The sequence below is a fragment of the Juglans regia genome, chromosome 7 (assembly GCF_001411555.2).
Source record: "Juglans regia cultivar Chandler chromosome 7, Walnut 2.0, whole genome shotgun sequence".
NCBI classification, from domain to species: domain Eukaryota; kingdom Viridiplantae; phylum Streptophyta; class Magnoliopsida; order Fagales; family Juglandaceae; genus Juglans; species Juglans regia.
In genome coordinates this window covers 43,223,185-43,240,271 of record NC_049907.1, presented here as the reverse complement: position 1 = coordinate 43,240,271, position 17,087 = coordinate 43,223,185, and the positions used below count along the sequence as shown (strand labels likewise).

The window sequence follows — 17,087 nt, the reverse complement described above, 5'->3', positions numbered from 1 at the left end:
ATATAGGGGTGGGTACGAGAAAGGATGAAAATGATAGGGGAGGTGATGTAGAATCTAGATTGCATTGCCAATGAGAACAATGGAGGTGCTCTACAACGTCCACTGTGTTTGTAACTTTGTAGAGAGAGATTTGAGCTGTACGCTGTATAAGGAGGTCAGAACAGGGGACATATCAAGGGATGAACGTTTCTCCAATCCAGCCCGGCCATTGGCCAACCATCCCAAACCAAAACCAGTAGACCGATATGTCCGGTGGAATTTCATCAAAATCACTGTTTCTTTCATCAATTCAATGACCCCAATCACACCAAAAAAATAATACTAAAAGTACAAAAGCCTTCATCCATTCTTTAGATTGCTGGTCGGTTGTCAACACGTTGAAAACAAAGGGAGCATAAATTATAATTTACACAAGTTACGACTCCCTACCTATTAAAAAAGCACCCTGCATCACTTCGAAAGATATATTCACAACAGATTTCCCCCATAACATTATTTTCACCAGCAAAATTTTACTATACCTCTCCTTAAAGCTCTATACCCTTAAATAAAGAGAAACTTTGACAAATACAGCGACGACTCTCTTCCCTTCCCAGACTAGAAAAGTCTCAGCCACACATTGAACAAACAGTAACTCTTTCTCTCTCAAGAATCATATATCCGCAATGATTTGCGTATTTCCTGCCTACAGACAGGACACTTGGGCGTGGATTCCCGTTCAACTGAGATGGCGCAGCTTTGGCAGCACACCAGGTGCCCACATGGATCAAATGCAGATCGCCTTCTCCTCATCAGACAGATCACACACAACTCTCCATCCGGAACATCTCCTGTCTCCTCCTCTGCTGCAATCTGAGATGCCGCATCATTACTTGTAGCCTGTCTGTGTTGCTGCAGCTGTCTATGTTGCCTCCATTCTTTCCATCTACTCCAATTCCTGAAGAGAAGTTATGCATCTAGTTATTCAAAACAAATCAGTTCTGATAACAAACATATCAAGCTCATGTGGTAAAGGCCTTAGTCTTGGGTCTAAGATTCAAATCCTCTTGGGTGCAAACAATTCCTAGGGGTTATCGGAATGAAGGAATTTTCCCTTGAATTACCCGAGATGCACTTGCGGAAAACTCATTGCCGAGGGTCTATGCACCCCTGGGATTAGTTGGGACTTTGATTTTGGACACCCAATGCTAAAAAAAAAAAAAAAAAGAGCAAACAAATAGATCAAAACTTTCTTTCCATATTTAAACCTATTTCTCTTGCAGGGATGAGGTCCAACTGAACAAGCCAAAGCTAAGCAGCACATCATTTTTAATGAGGGATAATAAAATCAAATAAAAAACTGATTGATCCTTGTCAGTTGTCACACTAGTTTGAACTGATTCAAAAAAACAAACTATCTAAAACAGAGTATTAAGCAATAAGGTACATAATCAGACATTTATGGGGAAGAAGATATCTAAACTATTCATACCTCACAACGGCATAGCCAAGTATACCAATTGACAGCGAACTGAGAGCAAAACCACTCCACAGAAGTACTTTGCTCCTGAAGGCAAGATCTACAATCATCTGATCCTTGGTCATGTCAGACCTGCAAAAGACCATCATGAAACCAACAAAAGCAGTGCGTCAAAGTAACAGGTATGAAAATGCCTGTAGATCATTTGATCAGTTGTCCAAGCAATACATATTTTATCCTCATACAGTGCCTGAGAGTTTGGATGTTAATAAGCTTAGACTTGTTAAAAATGAATATATGAGGCCAATTTATAGCAATACAAACTTCAAAAAAAGAAAGCAGGTGGATAGACCATACTCCAACCAGTAAACATGCAATAAGAGATGCGGCAGGAGATTGTATCCGAACTGGTGTTCTAGTTTAAAACAAGGTAAGAATACCCCACAGATACATTGACCTTTTCTGCTTTTCATAGACCTAAGACCGCCCAATCCTCATTGACCATTTTTAAATTGGTAGGTCGCAGTTTAATTTAACTCAATAAAAGTTTAGACGTAGTAGGAAATTCAAACACAAATTTGCCACATAGAATTTCCTTGCCCAACTGCCAAACCTAACAAAGTCTGATCTAGAACAAATTCACTCACAAAAAGTAGGGAAGATCCTTGCACGACTTGATCTCAGGAATTCCATTTTTGACACTGCACAAGCCAACAGCAGTGATATCCTTTCCTAATGGAAGGATTTTCACTTCATCGAGCATTCCAACCTTTAAAATGAGAACAAGTAAAGCTATCAAACATCTGCAACAGAAAATGAGCATATAAAAAAGGCCCAAAATAAATGAAACCGTAAAGACCACAAGTGTTTTCTCAGCTCAAAATTTCACCAAAATCACATGCACATATTAAGAAACACAAGATTTTCTTTTCCAAACTCACGGGGTATTCATGACCAAAAAGTGCCTGAAGGAATGTGTACGGAGAAGCATTAATGGGCTGCAGTTGATGATAAACTGTAGTGAGAGGCAGGCAATGTCTAGAGCCATCCACGTTCACAACAACAAAATCAGGTGACCAGCCATAACCTTCAACAAGAACAAAAGGAACCTGTAAAAAGAAAACAAACGATGAGTCTTCACTGTCAGAAACACACATATCCCACACAAAAGGCTCTCCCACCCTGTGACACCCCCAACCTCCGCTTGTGATTTGGCAGAGATTTGAAGTGTTAGGATATGCAACACACGGTCACACATCCCCATTCATGACATGCAATGCAACCTACTGATGATCTAGCAATATGCAATAATCGTAGCAGAAAGTCAAACTCATAAAAATTTGCACCAGAATACTTGAAAACATAACTTCATAATTATCTCATAACCATAGTTCAGCCTCTTAGAACTGTTCAAGGCATTTACACACTAACTATAAACTTAACAAATGGAGAATATATATATATATATATATATATATCTCCTTATTCACGTCTTGGTTAGGAAGGGGCTTCATAAAGACTCTTATTCAGAGCATCTGTTTGACGCGCTGAATAACACGCAGGGACATCTCTAGAAACATGAGCATCATCTCTATCTACTGGTCCAGGTCCAACTCATTTTCTATTATCCTGATCCACTGACTTATGTCCATATACATCCTATGGTCCTACTATAGCTTCTGCCGTACCATTGGAATGGCATTTAGAAAAATAAAAGGGTGAGATTTCATGAAAATCTCAGTAAGTTAGCAACTAACATACAATGAGATAACATAGACATGATAAATAATAAAAAGGAAATGCATGAATGCAGAAAACATATTTTCCTTTGGTTTTCATCCAGATTTCTTTGTTGAATAACTTTAGATATACATAACACATTTTCTTACAAAAAACACTTGTTCAAAGAAACAAAGTTTTGCATTTCTTTTATTTTTCAAAGCATGTTGTTTAACATATGGTAACATCACAGCTACCCATTTTGTACTGTGAGTACCTGCTAGATTTATATCATCATATCTGCGCAGTTAAACTTTCATGCTTTCATTTATAGGTGTACCCACCAGCCCTAGGTACCATTTACATATGACAATCACTCTGGAATCATTTAAAGAGGATTCAACCATTGTCTGTTGACTGTTCTTCGTCAACCCAGGGGTTACCACTTCATTTTTACTCACTCCAAAGAGGACAAAGAAATTCTACTAGGATACTTTCTCATCCTGATATTTAAGATCGTGAAAAAAATATTTTTCATGCCATGCATATGACAAACATATTGAATGGCATGTGCTTTTGCTCAAGAAATCAAACTTTTCATGAATCATCATAACTTTGAACATGTCGATTTGTAAGAATGCTTGGATAAGTAAAAGTTAATAAAAACATCACATGCCTCATAGAATCCGAATATTCATGAGAGAAATGCAAGGTAATTCATGCTCAAAATCAACATTTATACATGAATGCTTTGTTTATACGTCATCATAAAGATATTATCTAAGAGTAGGTTAAAAACCAACTTACAACGTTCTTGAGTGATTAAAGTGGCTGAAATTAAGAAATGTTTTTCATGGATTAAAACTTGATAAAATTTCTTAATCAATCCTATGAACCATGGCATGCTCAGCCAAGCATGTTGGTGTTCATGTTAGTAGTGGTTATCTACACGGGTGCAAGTGCTTGGATTTTGAAACATGGTGACCTCAAGATGGTAGTGATGATCAACCCAAGATAGTGTGTGAACTCGTGTTGATCTTCATATTCCCAAAGCATGTGTGTGTGTGTGTGAATCTTTGAACATAGGCTATACATGTTGAATATAGGCTATACATGAGTGTGTGCATGCTCAAGACAAGGAGATGAACACTCACCGATGGGCTTCCCTACAATGGCACGGCTAGGCTCCTCTCTTCTCACCTTAGAACACGCGCTCAATATTTGCTAAAGGACTCTTGTGGATAGTGAAGAGAAAGTGAGGTTTTGGAGTTGAATTTATAGGCATTCTTGAAGGCTAGGGTTACTTACAATGAGGTTAGCCGATTGCTCTTAACCATGGTGATATGACTTGGTTGGCAAGAACCTTCTTCAAGGATGTTCTAGGGATTAAGGGTGTTCGACCTGGCCAGATTTTTTTTCCGGTCCAGTTGGAAACTCGGAATCCGGTTAGATCCGGGCAGTTATCGGCCCGGATTAAACCCGAGCGGGCAAAAAAAATTTTGTACCCTCCCAGATCCGGTTTTTAACCAGGTTTCCGTAATCGGCTGCTTTTTTTTTTTAAACATTGGTTTTGATTTAAAACGGTGTCATTTTTGCTAATGGAAAACTACGCCATTTGCAGCCTTAAGATTTAATCCTCATTCCTTCGAGTCCTCGAGTTTCATTCTTGTCTCATACTCGTTTTTGTGTCTGAGTGTCTCTGAAACAGTGAAACCCTAGCCCTGCCGTCACTGGTTTGCACCCCTCGAGCGCCTCTCATTTCACTCGAGTCCTCGAAGGCCCAGAGCCCCTTTCTCTCAATTGAGCTGAAAAGTGAAACCCTAGCCACTAGCCGTCACTACGAGCGCCGAGTCTGCGAGCCCCATCTCTCTCTCTCAACTCCGAAACCTACGGTATGTTCATCTCTCTCGCTCAGTTTGTATAGATATTTTTATATTGTGTTTAAAGTTAGATGCACTTTGGATTTGAGTAAGTGGGTTTGGATTTGCGTGGGCTGTTGGTTCGTTTAAAAATGGATAAGAGAATCATTGATCTGCTTTTGGTTCGTTTAATTTGGGTCAAAATAGTATATACAAATCTAATGCTGTGTTTGTTTGCCGAGAATATTCTCGAACGAGAATACTCTTTACTTAATTCTCGTTGTTTGGTCTTGGTCAATTTGTTTTCTTGTTAGAAGTTTTCTTGTATGATGCTTGTTAGATTTGGTCCTGAACTTAGATTTTCTTATCATGGTGTTCATATCAGGCTAAAAACTATCAAACTCTGATCTGATTTGTATAGATATTTTTATGTTGTGTTTAAAGTTAGATGCACTTTGGATTTGAGTAAGTGGGTTTGGATTTGTGTGGGCTGTTGGCTTATAATTTAAACTTCTAATTCGTTTATGGAGTCCAACTTGCAGTTTCTTATTATATTACTCATCAGAAAAATTGTTGTTATGAAACTATAATTTTAGGTTCAGATTGTTCTCTGTTTTTCTATCTCATTTCTTTTTGTTTATTTGTTTTATACATCAGTTTACATTTCACTGTCCTGATATCTTTCCATGAAAATGCTGAAGCATATATATTATTTTTTTATGTTTAAAACAGATGGAAGATAGTTTTAGTGGTAGTATTGGTGGATCCGCTCCTATTTCATTGGACATGAAGGAAAACACTAGTCCTTTAGATTTCTTGGATACCCTTTCTTTGCATCCAATGTGAACAAAGTCATTTCATAACTTTGCATCCAATGAGAACAAAGCTTTTGTGAGGTTTTGTTTTAAGTTTTATTCTCTTGTTCTTTTTGACTTTTTCACATATATGAAACTGCTTTGTGCAAATTTATGTTTTAAGTTTTATTCTCTTATTGTTGGCAACTTATGGAGAGACAATCCAGTAGAAAATTTCCCCCCAATTCCAGATTCAAGATATGAAGACTAATGCATTTTGTTCTTTATAAATTTATGTTTTAGTTTAATTAGTTGTGATGTATTAATATTTCTTTTGTTCTTTGTAAATTTATGTTTTGTATTGTGTGGTAACAACAATATTATTTATTTATTTTGTTCTTTAATTTATTTATTTTTATAAAAATCTTTTAAAAAGTGTTTAAATTATTTTTTTTTTAAATCTGGGCAATTTAAGCATATCAGATTTTTTTTTGAAAAAAACAAGTGCTATAAAAACAATTTTTTAAGTTTAGTCTTCTTTAAAAAAAAAACAAAAGCATTAACAACCCGGATTATAGTGAAAAATCCGGGTTTGTAGTGAACAATCCGGATTATGCATATAGTGAAAAATCCAAATTTATAGTCAAAAATCCAGATGTTCTTTCCGGATTAATCTGGGCGGATAACCACCCAGATTTTACCATCTGGATGCACACCCCTACTAGGGATGATGTGGGAGATCTAGGGCTATGATCTATTGGGCGTGGGAGGCAAGCAAAAATCATGAATAGTTCAGTTTGGCTCAAGTGTTACTCGGTTTTGCTTCCTCCAACCCATGGCCGATGGGGGGTTTTTTTCCCTAAATTCCATGGTGATTTGCTTGATCTTCCTTCTACCATAAGATCAAGAGAGATAGAGAGAGGGAGATGAGATGGGACACTTGTCCAAGTGATGGAAGAAACTTGATGAAGTGGTGAGGTGTTGAAGCCGATGAGCTCCATTTGGCTCTCCCCTTGATTCTCTTTGATTCCTTCTTCTTCTTCCATGGTTTCAAACCATGGTTATGATGAAGATTTGCAGATTTCATCCTTGCTTGGAGGCTACGAAGTGAGTGAGGGAATAGTGGGAAGTTTGGAAGCAAACTCCCTAGGGTGAATCGGCTAGGCCTAGGCTATAGTAACCCTTTTGGTTGGATCTTAAGGTGACTTCTTCTCTCTTTCCTTTTGCAAGTCTGGTTGCACCTCTAAGGACTTCAATTTGGTTAGGACTCTTCAGGAGATTCCCTCTTGCGCTTGACTCAAACCATTGGTTCTTAGCTAGGCTAGTTTGCTTAGTGTTGTGTGAGGGTTAAGCCATTTGACATGTGGCTAAGTGGCTTGACATGAGATGGTGTCTTGTATACACTTAAGTTGATGTGTCAAGAGTCCATCTAGAAGAAATTGGGCGTTGACAAGTATGGGTAGATGTCAAATTCCATTTTTCTTCTAAAGACTCAAATTTGGTCGAGTAGTGTCCTAGTAGTCTTTGGAGTCTTTGTTTCTTGATTCCTTGACCAAGTGGGACCCAATCTAATCTAGGGTTTAGGAAACTTCCTTGTACTTGTGTGGAAGTCAGATTTTTGCCATTTAGAGGCAAGTTTCCCTAAGCTAGAACATGTGATACCCGAAATGGACATGTGGTACCTAATGTGGTCCTATGCATGTGAGTCATGTTCCTATCATGTGATTTTGTGTTGGCTTTTAGTTACTAGGTATTTCAGATGTTGTTCTACGAAAATGACACGTTCACTCATGTTAATTTGGTTAATGCAAAGCAGACGTGAGGTTTGACCATACATAGGAATGTGGGACATGCTATGTTTCGGTTTTGTTCTTGGTTTAAGCTTAACTAATTCTAATTAATGTGGAGCTTAAGGATTACACCACTTAAGTGAAATGCCTTGGTGGAATTGACTTCCATGACCAACTAAGTGAGGATAAATTTGGAATTTTAGTAGAACAAGGAAGTTCAAAGGAATCTTCCCTCTAGGCGCCTTCTAGGAAACTTCCTAGGAATGGCATTTTTGTAATTTCTTCCAACTTGATGTCCTAAATTGGAAACTCCCTTGGTCTTAGATTTTTAGATGAAGGGGTGGACTTAAAATGAATTTTGGGCCTTAGTGGGCATTTGGCCCATGTGGTTGGGCTTAGCAATGGACTTCGTATTAGGGTCTTGGGCCTTTTTTATGGGTTCTCTCCTTAGGCTCTTGGGTTCACTAAGCTTGGGATATCCTACTAGGGCTTCTATGGGTTTGATTGTACTAGGCACTTATATTGGGTTAAGGGCTCATCAGTTGTTGGGCCTCATTTGAGTCCTAAGCCCTTCATGGCCTAGATATTATATTTGAGCTTTTGGGCTCTAGGAGTCTTTAAGTTGATAACTCAACTCATGTCTGAGTGGGCTTTTTAATCGGGCTACTTGTCTTATCAATCATGGGCTCTCATCCTATGGCATTCCTTTGGGTGGGTTGTTACATCCTACTCCCTTAAAACAAGATTTCGTCCTCAAAATCGTCATCAGTACAAAGGCATTGGTTTAGAAGGGCATACCTGGGTCTAAGGGCTCGTTTGGGAAGTAAGATGATATGAAAATTTTGTGAATAGTAGTAAGATAGTTTATGAATAGTAGTGAGAGTTTGAGTTGAGTATTTTTTTGATTTTGGGAAATGAGAGAAAAACAAGTTGAAAATATAATAAAGTTAAAATATTATTGTAATACAGTTTTGTAATATTATTTTTGTTTGGAGATTTAAAAAGATTGAATTGTTTTTTATTTTTTGTTTGAAAATTTGAGAAAATTGTAATGATTAGTTTGAAAATTTTGTGTTTGAATTATGTTTGGGAATGAGATGAGATGAGATGGGATGAGAATTTTGGGATGAGATCTATTTCCAAACAAGCCCTAAGTCTCAGAGGAACTAGTTGGAGACTCAACTTCTTCATCATCTGACGACTCTTGTTGTGCAAAATACCTTACTTCATTGATGAAGGGGTCATACTACATATTGACCTCCTTCTCTAGATCCATAAGTTCCAATACAAGTTCATTGTCGAATTCTGGAACTCCCTCTTCCTTGAAGCACACACTTCTTACCTGTGAAGAATACGGATTCAATGGAAAAGCTAACCAAGCTTTTTGTGACAGAAATAATTCGTCTACACGGAGTTCCTAAGACCATCATGTCAGATTGGGACGCTCGATTCACCTCTAGATTTTGGCAGAACCTTCAGAGTGTAATGGGCACAAAGCTGAAGTTTAGCAGTGTCTATCACCCTCAAACAGATGGTCAAACAGAAATGACGATACAAACTTTGGAGGATATGCTAAGGGTTTGTGTGCTACAGGGAAAATGCGACTGGGAAAGACAACTGCCCTAAATGGAGTTCACCTATAAGAATAATTATCACACTTCCATTCACATGGCCCCCTATGAAGCTTTGTATGGAATAAAGTGTAGGTCTCCACTCTACTAGGAGGAAGTAGGAGAGAGAATGATATATGGTCCTGAGATACTCGGAGATATGCAAGAGCAAATTCAACTTATAAAAGAAGACATGAAGGTAGCCCAGAACCAGCAGAAGAGCTACGCAGAAGGAGAAAGCTATAATTCAACATAGGAGATTGGGTTTACCTCAAGGTATCTCCCATCAAAGGCGTAGTTCGCTTTGGAAGAAAAGGCAAATTGAACCCAAGATACATTGGAACCTATGAGATAGTGGAAAAAGTTGGGCCCGTAGCCTACCGCCTGAATCTCCCGCTGAGCTACAAGGCATCCACAACGTATTTCACGTATCTTCTCTAAAACGGAGCTTTGGTCAACAACCTGCAGCCATTATCAACCTGGAGGACATCTCAATGCAACTGAACCTATCATACAAAGAAACTCTGGTGAAAAAATTAGACTGGGAAGAAAGGGAACTCCGAAACAAAACGATTCCCTTAGTAAGGTGTTGTGGCAAAACCATGACACACAAGAAGTCACCTGGGAGGAGAGTGATATGAGAATTAATTATCCGTATTTGTTTGTATTGATTTGTGAATGCTTGTACTTTATAAAGTGCAGATGGGGGATATTGATATTTATTCACTCGTATTAACATTTTGTTTGATGATTTTCTATTTTTCTAACCCTACACAGTATAATGGCACGAACCAAAAATGCAGCCAATAGACAGGACACAACCAGTCGAGATAAGGCACAAATAGAAGCTAGAAGAAGACAACAACGTCAAGAAGAGTCAGACCAAATATTAGCTGCATATTGGCAAAATCGAGAGAAACTAGAATACCACATAACCCACATGCTAGACCATGATGGCCAAGGACACCTGCGTACAAGAAGAGCCCCATGAGGAGAGACAACCACCACTCCTTTGATCTAGGTGGATGAAACCCGAAACAGATGGCTACAACGAACTAGGAAACACCATGGGTCAAACCAACCAGAGTCTAGCAGAGCAGCTGAGCAACAATAGCCACTAGTCCCCTCACCTAACACCTCAGGATCTTCTAATTCCTTAGGTCATTGATATCGATTCAAGGAAGAGGGAGTTCCAAAATTTGACAATAAATTTGTATTGGAACTTAAGGATCTAGAGAAGGAGGTCAATATGTATTACGATCAATGTTTTGAATACCGTACCGGACGCTGTATCGGTCAAGGCATTGAAATGAAATATTTCGGTACCGATACCGGTACCGTTTCGGGATAGCGTTTCGAGATAACATTTCAGAATAGTCGATATATAAATAAATTATATATAAAAATTATATTCAAAAATAATAGTCTATATATAAATAAATTATAAATAGTCTAGTCTGAATTAGGGGTTAAAAAATAAGTTTGTAGTTTGAAAAAAGGGAAAAAAAAAAAAAAAAAGTGGCCGAAATTGAGGCTGGTACAGGCCGAAATTGAGGCCGGTACGTCCGGTATTTTGGCCGGTACGAAATAGATATAGTACCTTTACCGAACGATACAAAAAATTTCAGCCGTATCGGCCGGTACAGTACGAAATTCACAACTATGATTACGATCCCTTCATCAATGAAGTACGATATTTTCCACGATAAGAAGAGTCAGATGATGAAGAAGTCGAGCCTCCACCTAGTTCCTCCAAGACTTAGACCCAGGTATGCCCTTCTAAACCTATGCCTTTGTACAGATGACGATTTCGAGGACGAAATCTTGTTTTAAGGGAGGGAAGATGTAACAACCCACCCAAAGGAATGCCATAGGATGAGAGCCCATGATTGATAGGACAAATAGCCCGATTAAAAAGCCCCCTCAGACATGAGTTGAGTTATCAACTTAAAGACTCCTAGAGCCCATGACTTCCACCACACTCTATGGGCTGGTATCCTTGATAGAGTCGGACTGAGTTGGGCAATGCCTAAGAATGTGGTGGAGCTACTAGCGTGCTAGAACAGGAGGCATATCAGTGCACAATTGGCAACAGCGTGGCGTATGATACCTTTGTACTTAATGTGGTATCTATGGTCAAAAAGGAATGATAGGTGTTTTAATAATAAGGAGCGTGCAGTGGGGGAAATCTGGAATTTTTTTGTATTCTCTCTTTTACAGTGGTTTTCTGCTATTGTATTGAAGGGTGGGAATGTCCATGAGTTTCTATCTTCTTTTCAGCTCACTAGAATGTAATTAGGTGTCTCACTTTGTATACTCCCTATGTACTTGGGCTTTGCCTAGTTTCATTCTATTCAATAAAGCTACTTATTTACTTATAAAAATAAAAAATAAAAATAAAAAGTTTTCCTAAACCCCAAATCAGATTGGGTCCCACTTGGTCAAGGAATCAAGAAACAAAGACTCCAAAGACCACTAGGACACTACTCAGCCAGGTTTGAGTCTTTAGACGAAAAATGAAATTTGACATCTACTCATACCTTGCCAACGCCCCATTTCTTCTAGATGGACTCTTGACACATCAACTTAAGTATATACAAGACACCACCTCATGTCAAGCCACCTAGCCACATGTCAAATGGCCTCATGCAAAACTAAGCAAACTAGCAATCGGGTACCCCTAGCTAACAACCAATGGTTCGAGTCAAGTGCAAGAGAGAATCTCCTGAAGAGTCCTAACCAAATTGAAGTCCTTAGAGGTGCAACCAGACCAGAAAAAAGAAAGAGAAAAGAAGTCACCATAAGATCCAACCAAAAAGAGTTACTATAGCCTAGGCCTAGCCGATTCAACCTATTGAGTTTGCTTCCAAACTTCCCTCTATTCCCTCACTCACTTTGTAGCCTCCAAGCAAGGATGAAATCTACAAATCTTCATCTCCAAATGACACATAACCATGGTTTGAAACCATGGAAGAAAAAGAAGGAATCAAAGAGAATCAAGGGAAGAGCCAAATGGAGCTCATCAGCTTCAACACCTCACCACTTCATCTCCAAGTTTCTTCCATCACTTGGACAAGTGTCCCATTTCATCTCCCTCTATCTATCTCTCTTGATCTTATGGAAGACGGAAGATCAAGCAAATCACCATGGAATCTAAGAAAAAGAAACCACCATCGGCCATGGGTTGGAGGAAATGTTCAAAGATTCACACACACACATGCTTCGGGAATATGAAGATCAACACGAGTTCACACACTATCTTGGGTTGATCATCACTACCATCTTGAGGTCACCATGTTTCAAAATCCAAGCACTTGCACCAGTGTAGATAAACGCCACTAACATGAACACCAACATGCATGGCTGAGCATGCCACGGTTCATAGGATTGATTAAGAAATTTTATCAAGTTCTAATCCATGAAAAACATTTCTTAATTTCAGCCACTTCAATCACTCGAAAACGTTGTAAGTTGGTCTCTAACCTAGACTTAGATTATATATCTATATGATGATGTATAAACAAAGCATTCATGTATAAATGTTGATTTTGAGCATGAATTACCTTGCATTTATCTTATGAATATTCGGATTCTATGAGGCATGTGATGTTTTTATAAACTTTTACTTATCCAAGCATTCTTACAAATCAACACATTCAAAGTTATGATGATTCATGCAAAATTTGATTTCTTGAGCAAAAGCACATGCCATTCAATATGTTTGTCATATGCATAGCATGAAAAATATTTTTATCACAACCCCAACTACTAGGATGGGGAAGTATCCTAGTGGAACTCTTTTGTCCACTCTGGAGTGAGTAAAAATGGAGTGGTAACCTTTTGGTCAGTCAACGGACAATGGTTGGATCCTCTTTAAAGGATTCCAAGGTGATTCTCATATGTAAATGGTACCTAGAGCTGGTGGGTACACCTATGAATGAAAGTATGAAAGTTTAACGTAGATATGATGATATAAATCCAGTAGGTACTCACAGTGCAAAATGGGGAGCTGTAATGTTACCATATGTTAAACAAGATGCTTTGAAAAAGAAATGCAAAACTTTGTTTCTTTGAACAAGTGTTCTCTGTAAAACAAATGTGTTATATTTATCTAAAAGGTATTCAGAACATGTTTCTACAAAGAAATCTAGATGAAAAACAAAGGAAAATATGTTTTCTACATTCATGCATTTCCAGTTTATTATTTATCATGTCTATGTTATCTCATTGTATGTTGGTTGCTAACTTAATGAGATTTTATGGAAATCTCACCCATTTATTTTTCTAAACTGCCATTCTAATGGTAGAAGTTATAGTAGAACCACAAGATGGATATGGACATGAGTCAGTGGATCAGGATAATAGAGAATGAGTTGGACCTGGACCGACAGATAGAGATGATGCTCATGTTTCTAGAGATGGCCCTGCGTGTTATTCAGTGCGTCGAACAGATGCTCTGAATAAGAGTCTATATGAAGCCCCTTCCTAACCAAGATGTGAATAAGGAGATATATATATATATTTTTTATAAGTAGGAGATATATATTCTCCATTTGTTAAGTTTAAAGTTAGTGTGTAAATGCCTCGAACAGTTCTAAGAGGCAGAACAATGGTTATGAGATAATTATGAAGTTATGTTTTCAAGTGTTCTGGTGCAAATTTTTATGAGTTTGACTTTCCGCTGCGATTATTACATACTGCAAGATCATCAATAGGCTGCATTGCATGTCATGAATGGGGATGTGTGACCATGTGTTGCATATAATAAAAATATATATATATCCATTCAACCTACAATAACAAAGCAAATACCTTTCTAAATGGGTACATATATTTAGAAACCAATAAAAATGGGTGCATTTAGAAGAAGTCCATATGAGGCTTTTTTTTATCGATAATAGGAGGTCATGTGAGGCTTTTCCAAGTCATAGTATTTACAAATTATAAGAAAATATCATGTAAAAGCGCAACCATTTTCAAAACAAAAACTCGAGTGCATATAACAATCATGAGGCCGGTCGGATTTTTCAAAACACTACATTGGCCAGCCTAGCCTTCTTGAGTTTCTCAGGCCAGCTCTTTGTAATGTTACACCACCCCCCTTAATCACTAGGGGATTTCAATTTTCTTTCCAGTTCTACTTTGAATCTATCTCTATGGTAATTTCTATCTCTCACCAAACATTTGTTTTTTCTTTGTTTATTAAATTGCAATGGTAGTTTCTTACAAATTCTTATAAAAAAAAATGGCATTTTTTTTTAAGATGTACTTCATAGCCACTTTTTTCAATTTTGCTTCATAAAAAATACATACTATATATTATTTCCATCTTTTTTTAACGTTTCTCCAATTGAGATCAAATATTTAAAAGTTTTATTAACTTCTCTTTCCTAGTGGAGATCGTGTGTATAACCTCACACCCTCGATCTCTCTCCTTGCCTACTTTATACCATATGGAGCCACCTCCGAGTATAGTATTGCAGTGAATGGCACTTAGACTTAATAGAGGTCACCACTCCCCGTCCTAAGCATCAACACTCCCAGTCTGCATTTAGGAAACAGTACGGTCTACTCATCATAGCCTGTACCCAAAACTCACTCGCCCTCATGAATCCAATAGCTTCTTTGTACAAATGCTGAACATTTCAGCAACAATATAAAAAATCAATTGGCTTTCACAATTAGCACTCCTTACAAAAGAGCAAACACCATCTGTCATTTTCTGAACAAAAAGCATGCTATTACGGAAAACTTGTTTTCAAATCATCTCTGGTGGACCAAAAAAAAAAAGAAACTATATATCCATGAACTAACAAAGATGAGTTATGAACTTACTGTTCTCAATGAGGTTGACTCTTGTTCTCGCCAGGATCTTGCAAATAGTGCGCGTAGATCAGAAGTCCATCCAAAAACGCCCTTCCATTCGTTGTATATGCACTTTGAAACATATAAATAAAAAAATTCAATCCAAGAGTTCTTTAACAAAACTTTTGGCCAATGTTAGTGAAACAACCAGATAAAATGGACACAAAATCCAGTGGAATGTCGCAAAGCTATTAGTCCTTGCAAAGCTAATAGTCCTTTAAACAATCCAAAAAGGTTTCTTATCATGGAGTTCCAGTGAATCCATCGCTGTCAACTTAATTATAAGTAAAAAGGTTTGTCGAGTAAGGTGATAGAACATTGCAAGATAAAACAGCAGAAGGAGATAAATTCATAATGTTAATATCTTTTTTTCCTTATCTCAATTTGCCGCAAAACAGAATATCAAATTATCAAGAATCCTTTCATCCAACAGTTTAAATTACCATCCAATACCTCTCCGATATGTTTATATCATCTGCTTTCTTCTGCTTTCTCAATAACAAAGCAAATCGTTAAATTTAAGAAATAATAGATGATTAAAGAAATCGTCGCCGGCATAATTCACGAACTCCAAAAAAATCAGTAATCTCAAAAAACAAAAAAAAAGGTTCAAACATCCGCCGTTCAATATCCCAAAAAATGAACAGCTTTCAGTTTTACTTATTACACCGCTCAAGTTGAAAAGCTTAACTCCCTTATATCCAAAAACAAGAAAATTATTTTAAACCACCGTGTTTCATTTCCTATTCCCACACTTTCTAAACAACAAAACACAAGAATCAAATAAAACTAAACAAACAGAGGCACTAACAGGCCAATTTCCGCTCAAAAGAAGAAGGAGAAGAAGAAAAGAACAGAAAACAGAGCTTCGAGAAGAATCTCCGTTGCAAGTTACGCTGAAAACGCACCGTTTGAGTTCTTTGAATGACAACGGCTTTGTCTCCGGACTCTTGAGAGACCAAAACATTCGGCTTGAAGTTCTTCCAATTGGGATCGACGGCGGATTTGGCCTCGACGGTGCCGCGAACAACGACGATACTTTGATCAGACGGATGTGACTGACCTTCGGAGGAGTCGTCATCGACGGTGAGGATGGAGCGAAGGTCGGAGACTTTAAGGGAAGGAGCCTTGCGGATTTTACGGAGGGAGGATGAGGTGGCCGTGAATTTGAGAAGAGAGCGTACGGCGGCGTAGGCCAACGCCACGCCCAAAACGGCACCGTCTAAGGAGAGAGCTAGTTGGGAGAGGAGGGAGACTAGGGCTTGCTCGTGCGAAGACATGGCTAGCTGTTGGAGAAGGTCACATTCGTTAGGGGCACGGTGATGATGTAGGAAGAGCGTAGGGTGGCGAATGCTGGCCGGCGCGGATTGAGACCGGGGAGAGAGAGAGAGAGAGAGCGAGCGAGGGTATGGGGTATTGTCGTAATTCAATAGTTATGTTTGGTGGCGGAGATAGAAGTAACAGAGGAGTGGCGTGGCCTATTTTCAGTGACGAATTCCTTAGAAGTTTTTACTTTTTAGGTGACTTCGGGGTGGCCTAACCAACAAAACACAAGGCTGGTCGGGCTTATTGAGGCCAGGTCGTCCGTTTGGGCTTCTACAGTAGAGGCTGAAAACCGACTATGTCGGTTCGGTTATGTGAAAAGACCGAAACTGACCAATCAAGCAATTTTGAAGCTAAAAACCAATCGAAACCGACCGGTGTTAAGGGGGTGAAACTGATTGAACTGAATTATTATATATTTTATATATTTATAATTAATATATTTTATTTATTCTATTATATTATTATTAATTTTAGATAAAAAATTATTAAAATAAATAAATTCGAGTTGTGATTTAAATTGATTAATAGAATGATTTATACTTAATTTTATAACTTGTTATTTAATTAGATAATGTTCATTCACATGCACAACATATTTTTGATATTCTATTATTTTTATTTTATTTTATTTCTAATTTCTATTATTTTATTTCTAATTTCAAATT

General features: G+C 37.9%; 1 protein-coding gene across 1 annotated transcript; it reads right to left on the bottom strand.

Moving 5' to 3' along the window:
* Positions 1-316: 316 nt before the first annotated feature.
* Positions 317-16,610, bottom strand: LOC109001982 (E3 ubiquitin-protein ligase SPL2). Its single transcript, XM_018979519.2, has 6 exons — positions 16,005-16,610; positions 15,067-15,168; positions 2,401-2,568; positions 2,107-2,228; positions 1,472-1,591; positions 317-937 (listed from the first exon to the last, which is right to left on the bottom strand). Exons 1-6 carry the CDS (start codon positions 16,374-16,376, stop codon positions 646-648), a joined length of 1,176 nt encoding a protein of 391 aa, XP_018835064.1. The 5' UTR covers positions 16,377-16,610; the 3' UTR covers positions 317-645.
* Positions 16,611-17,087: the final 477 nt, after the last annotated feature.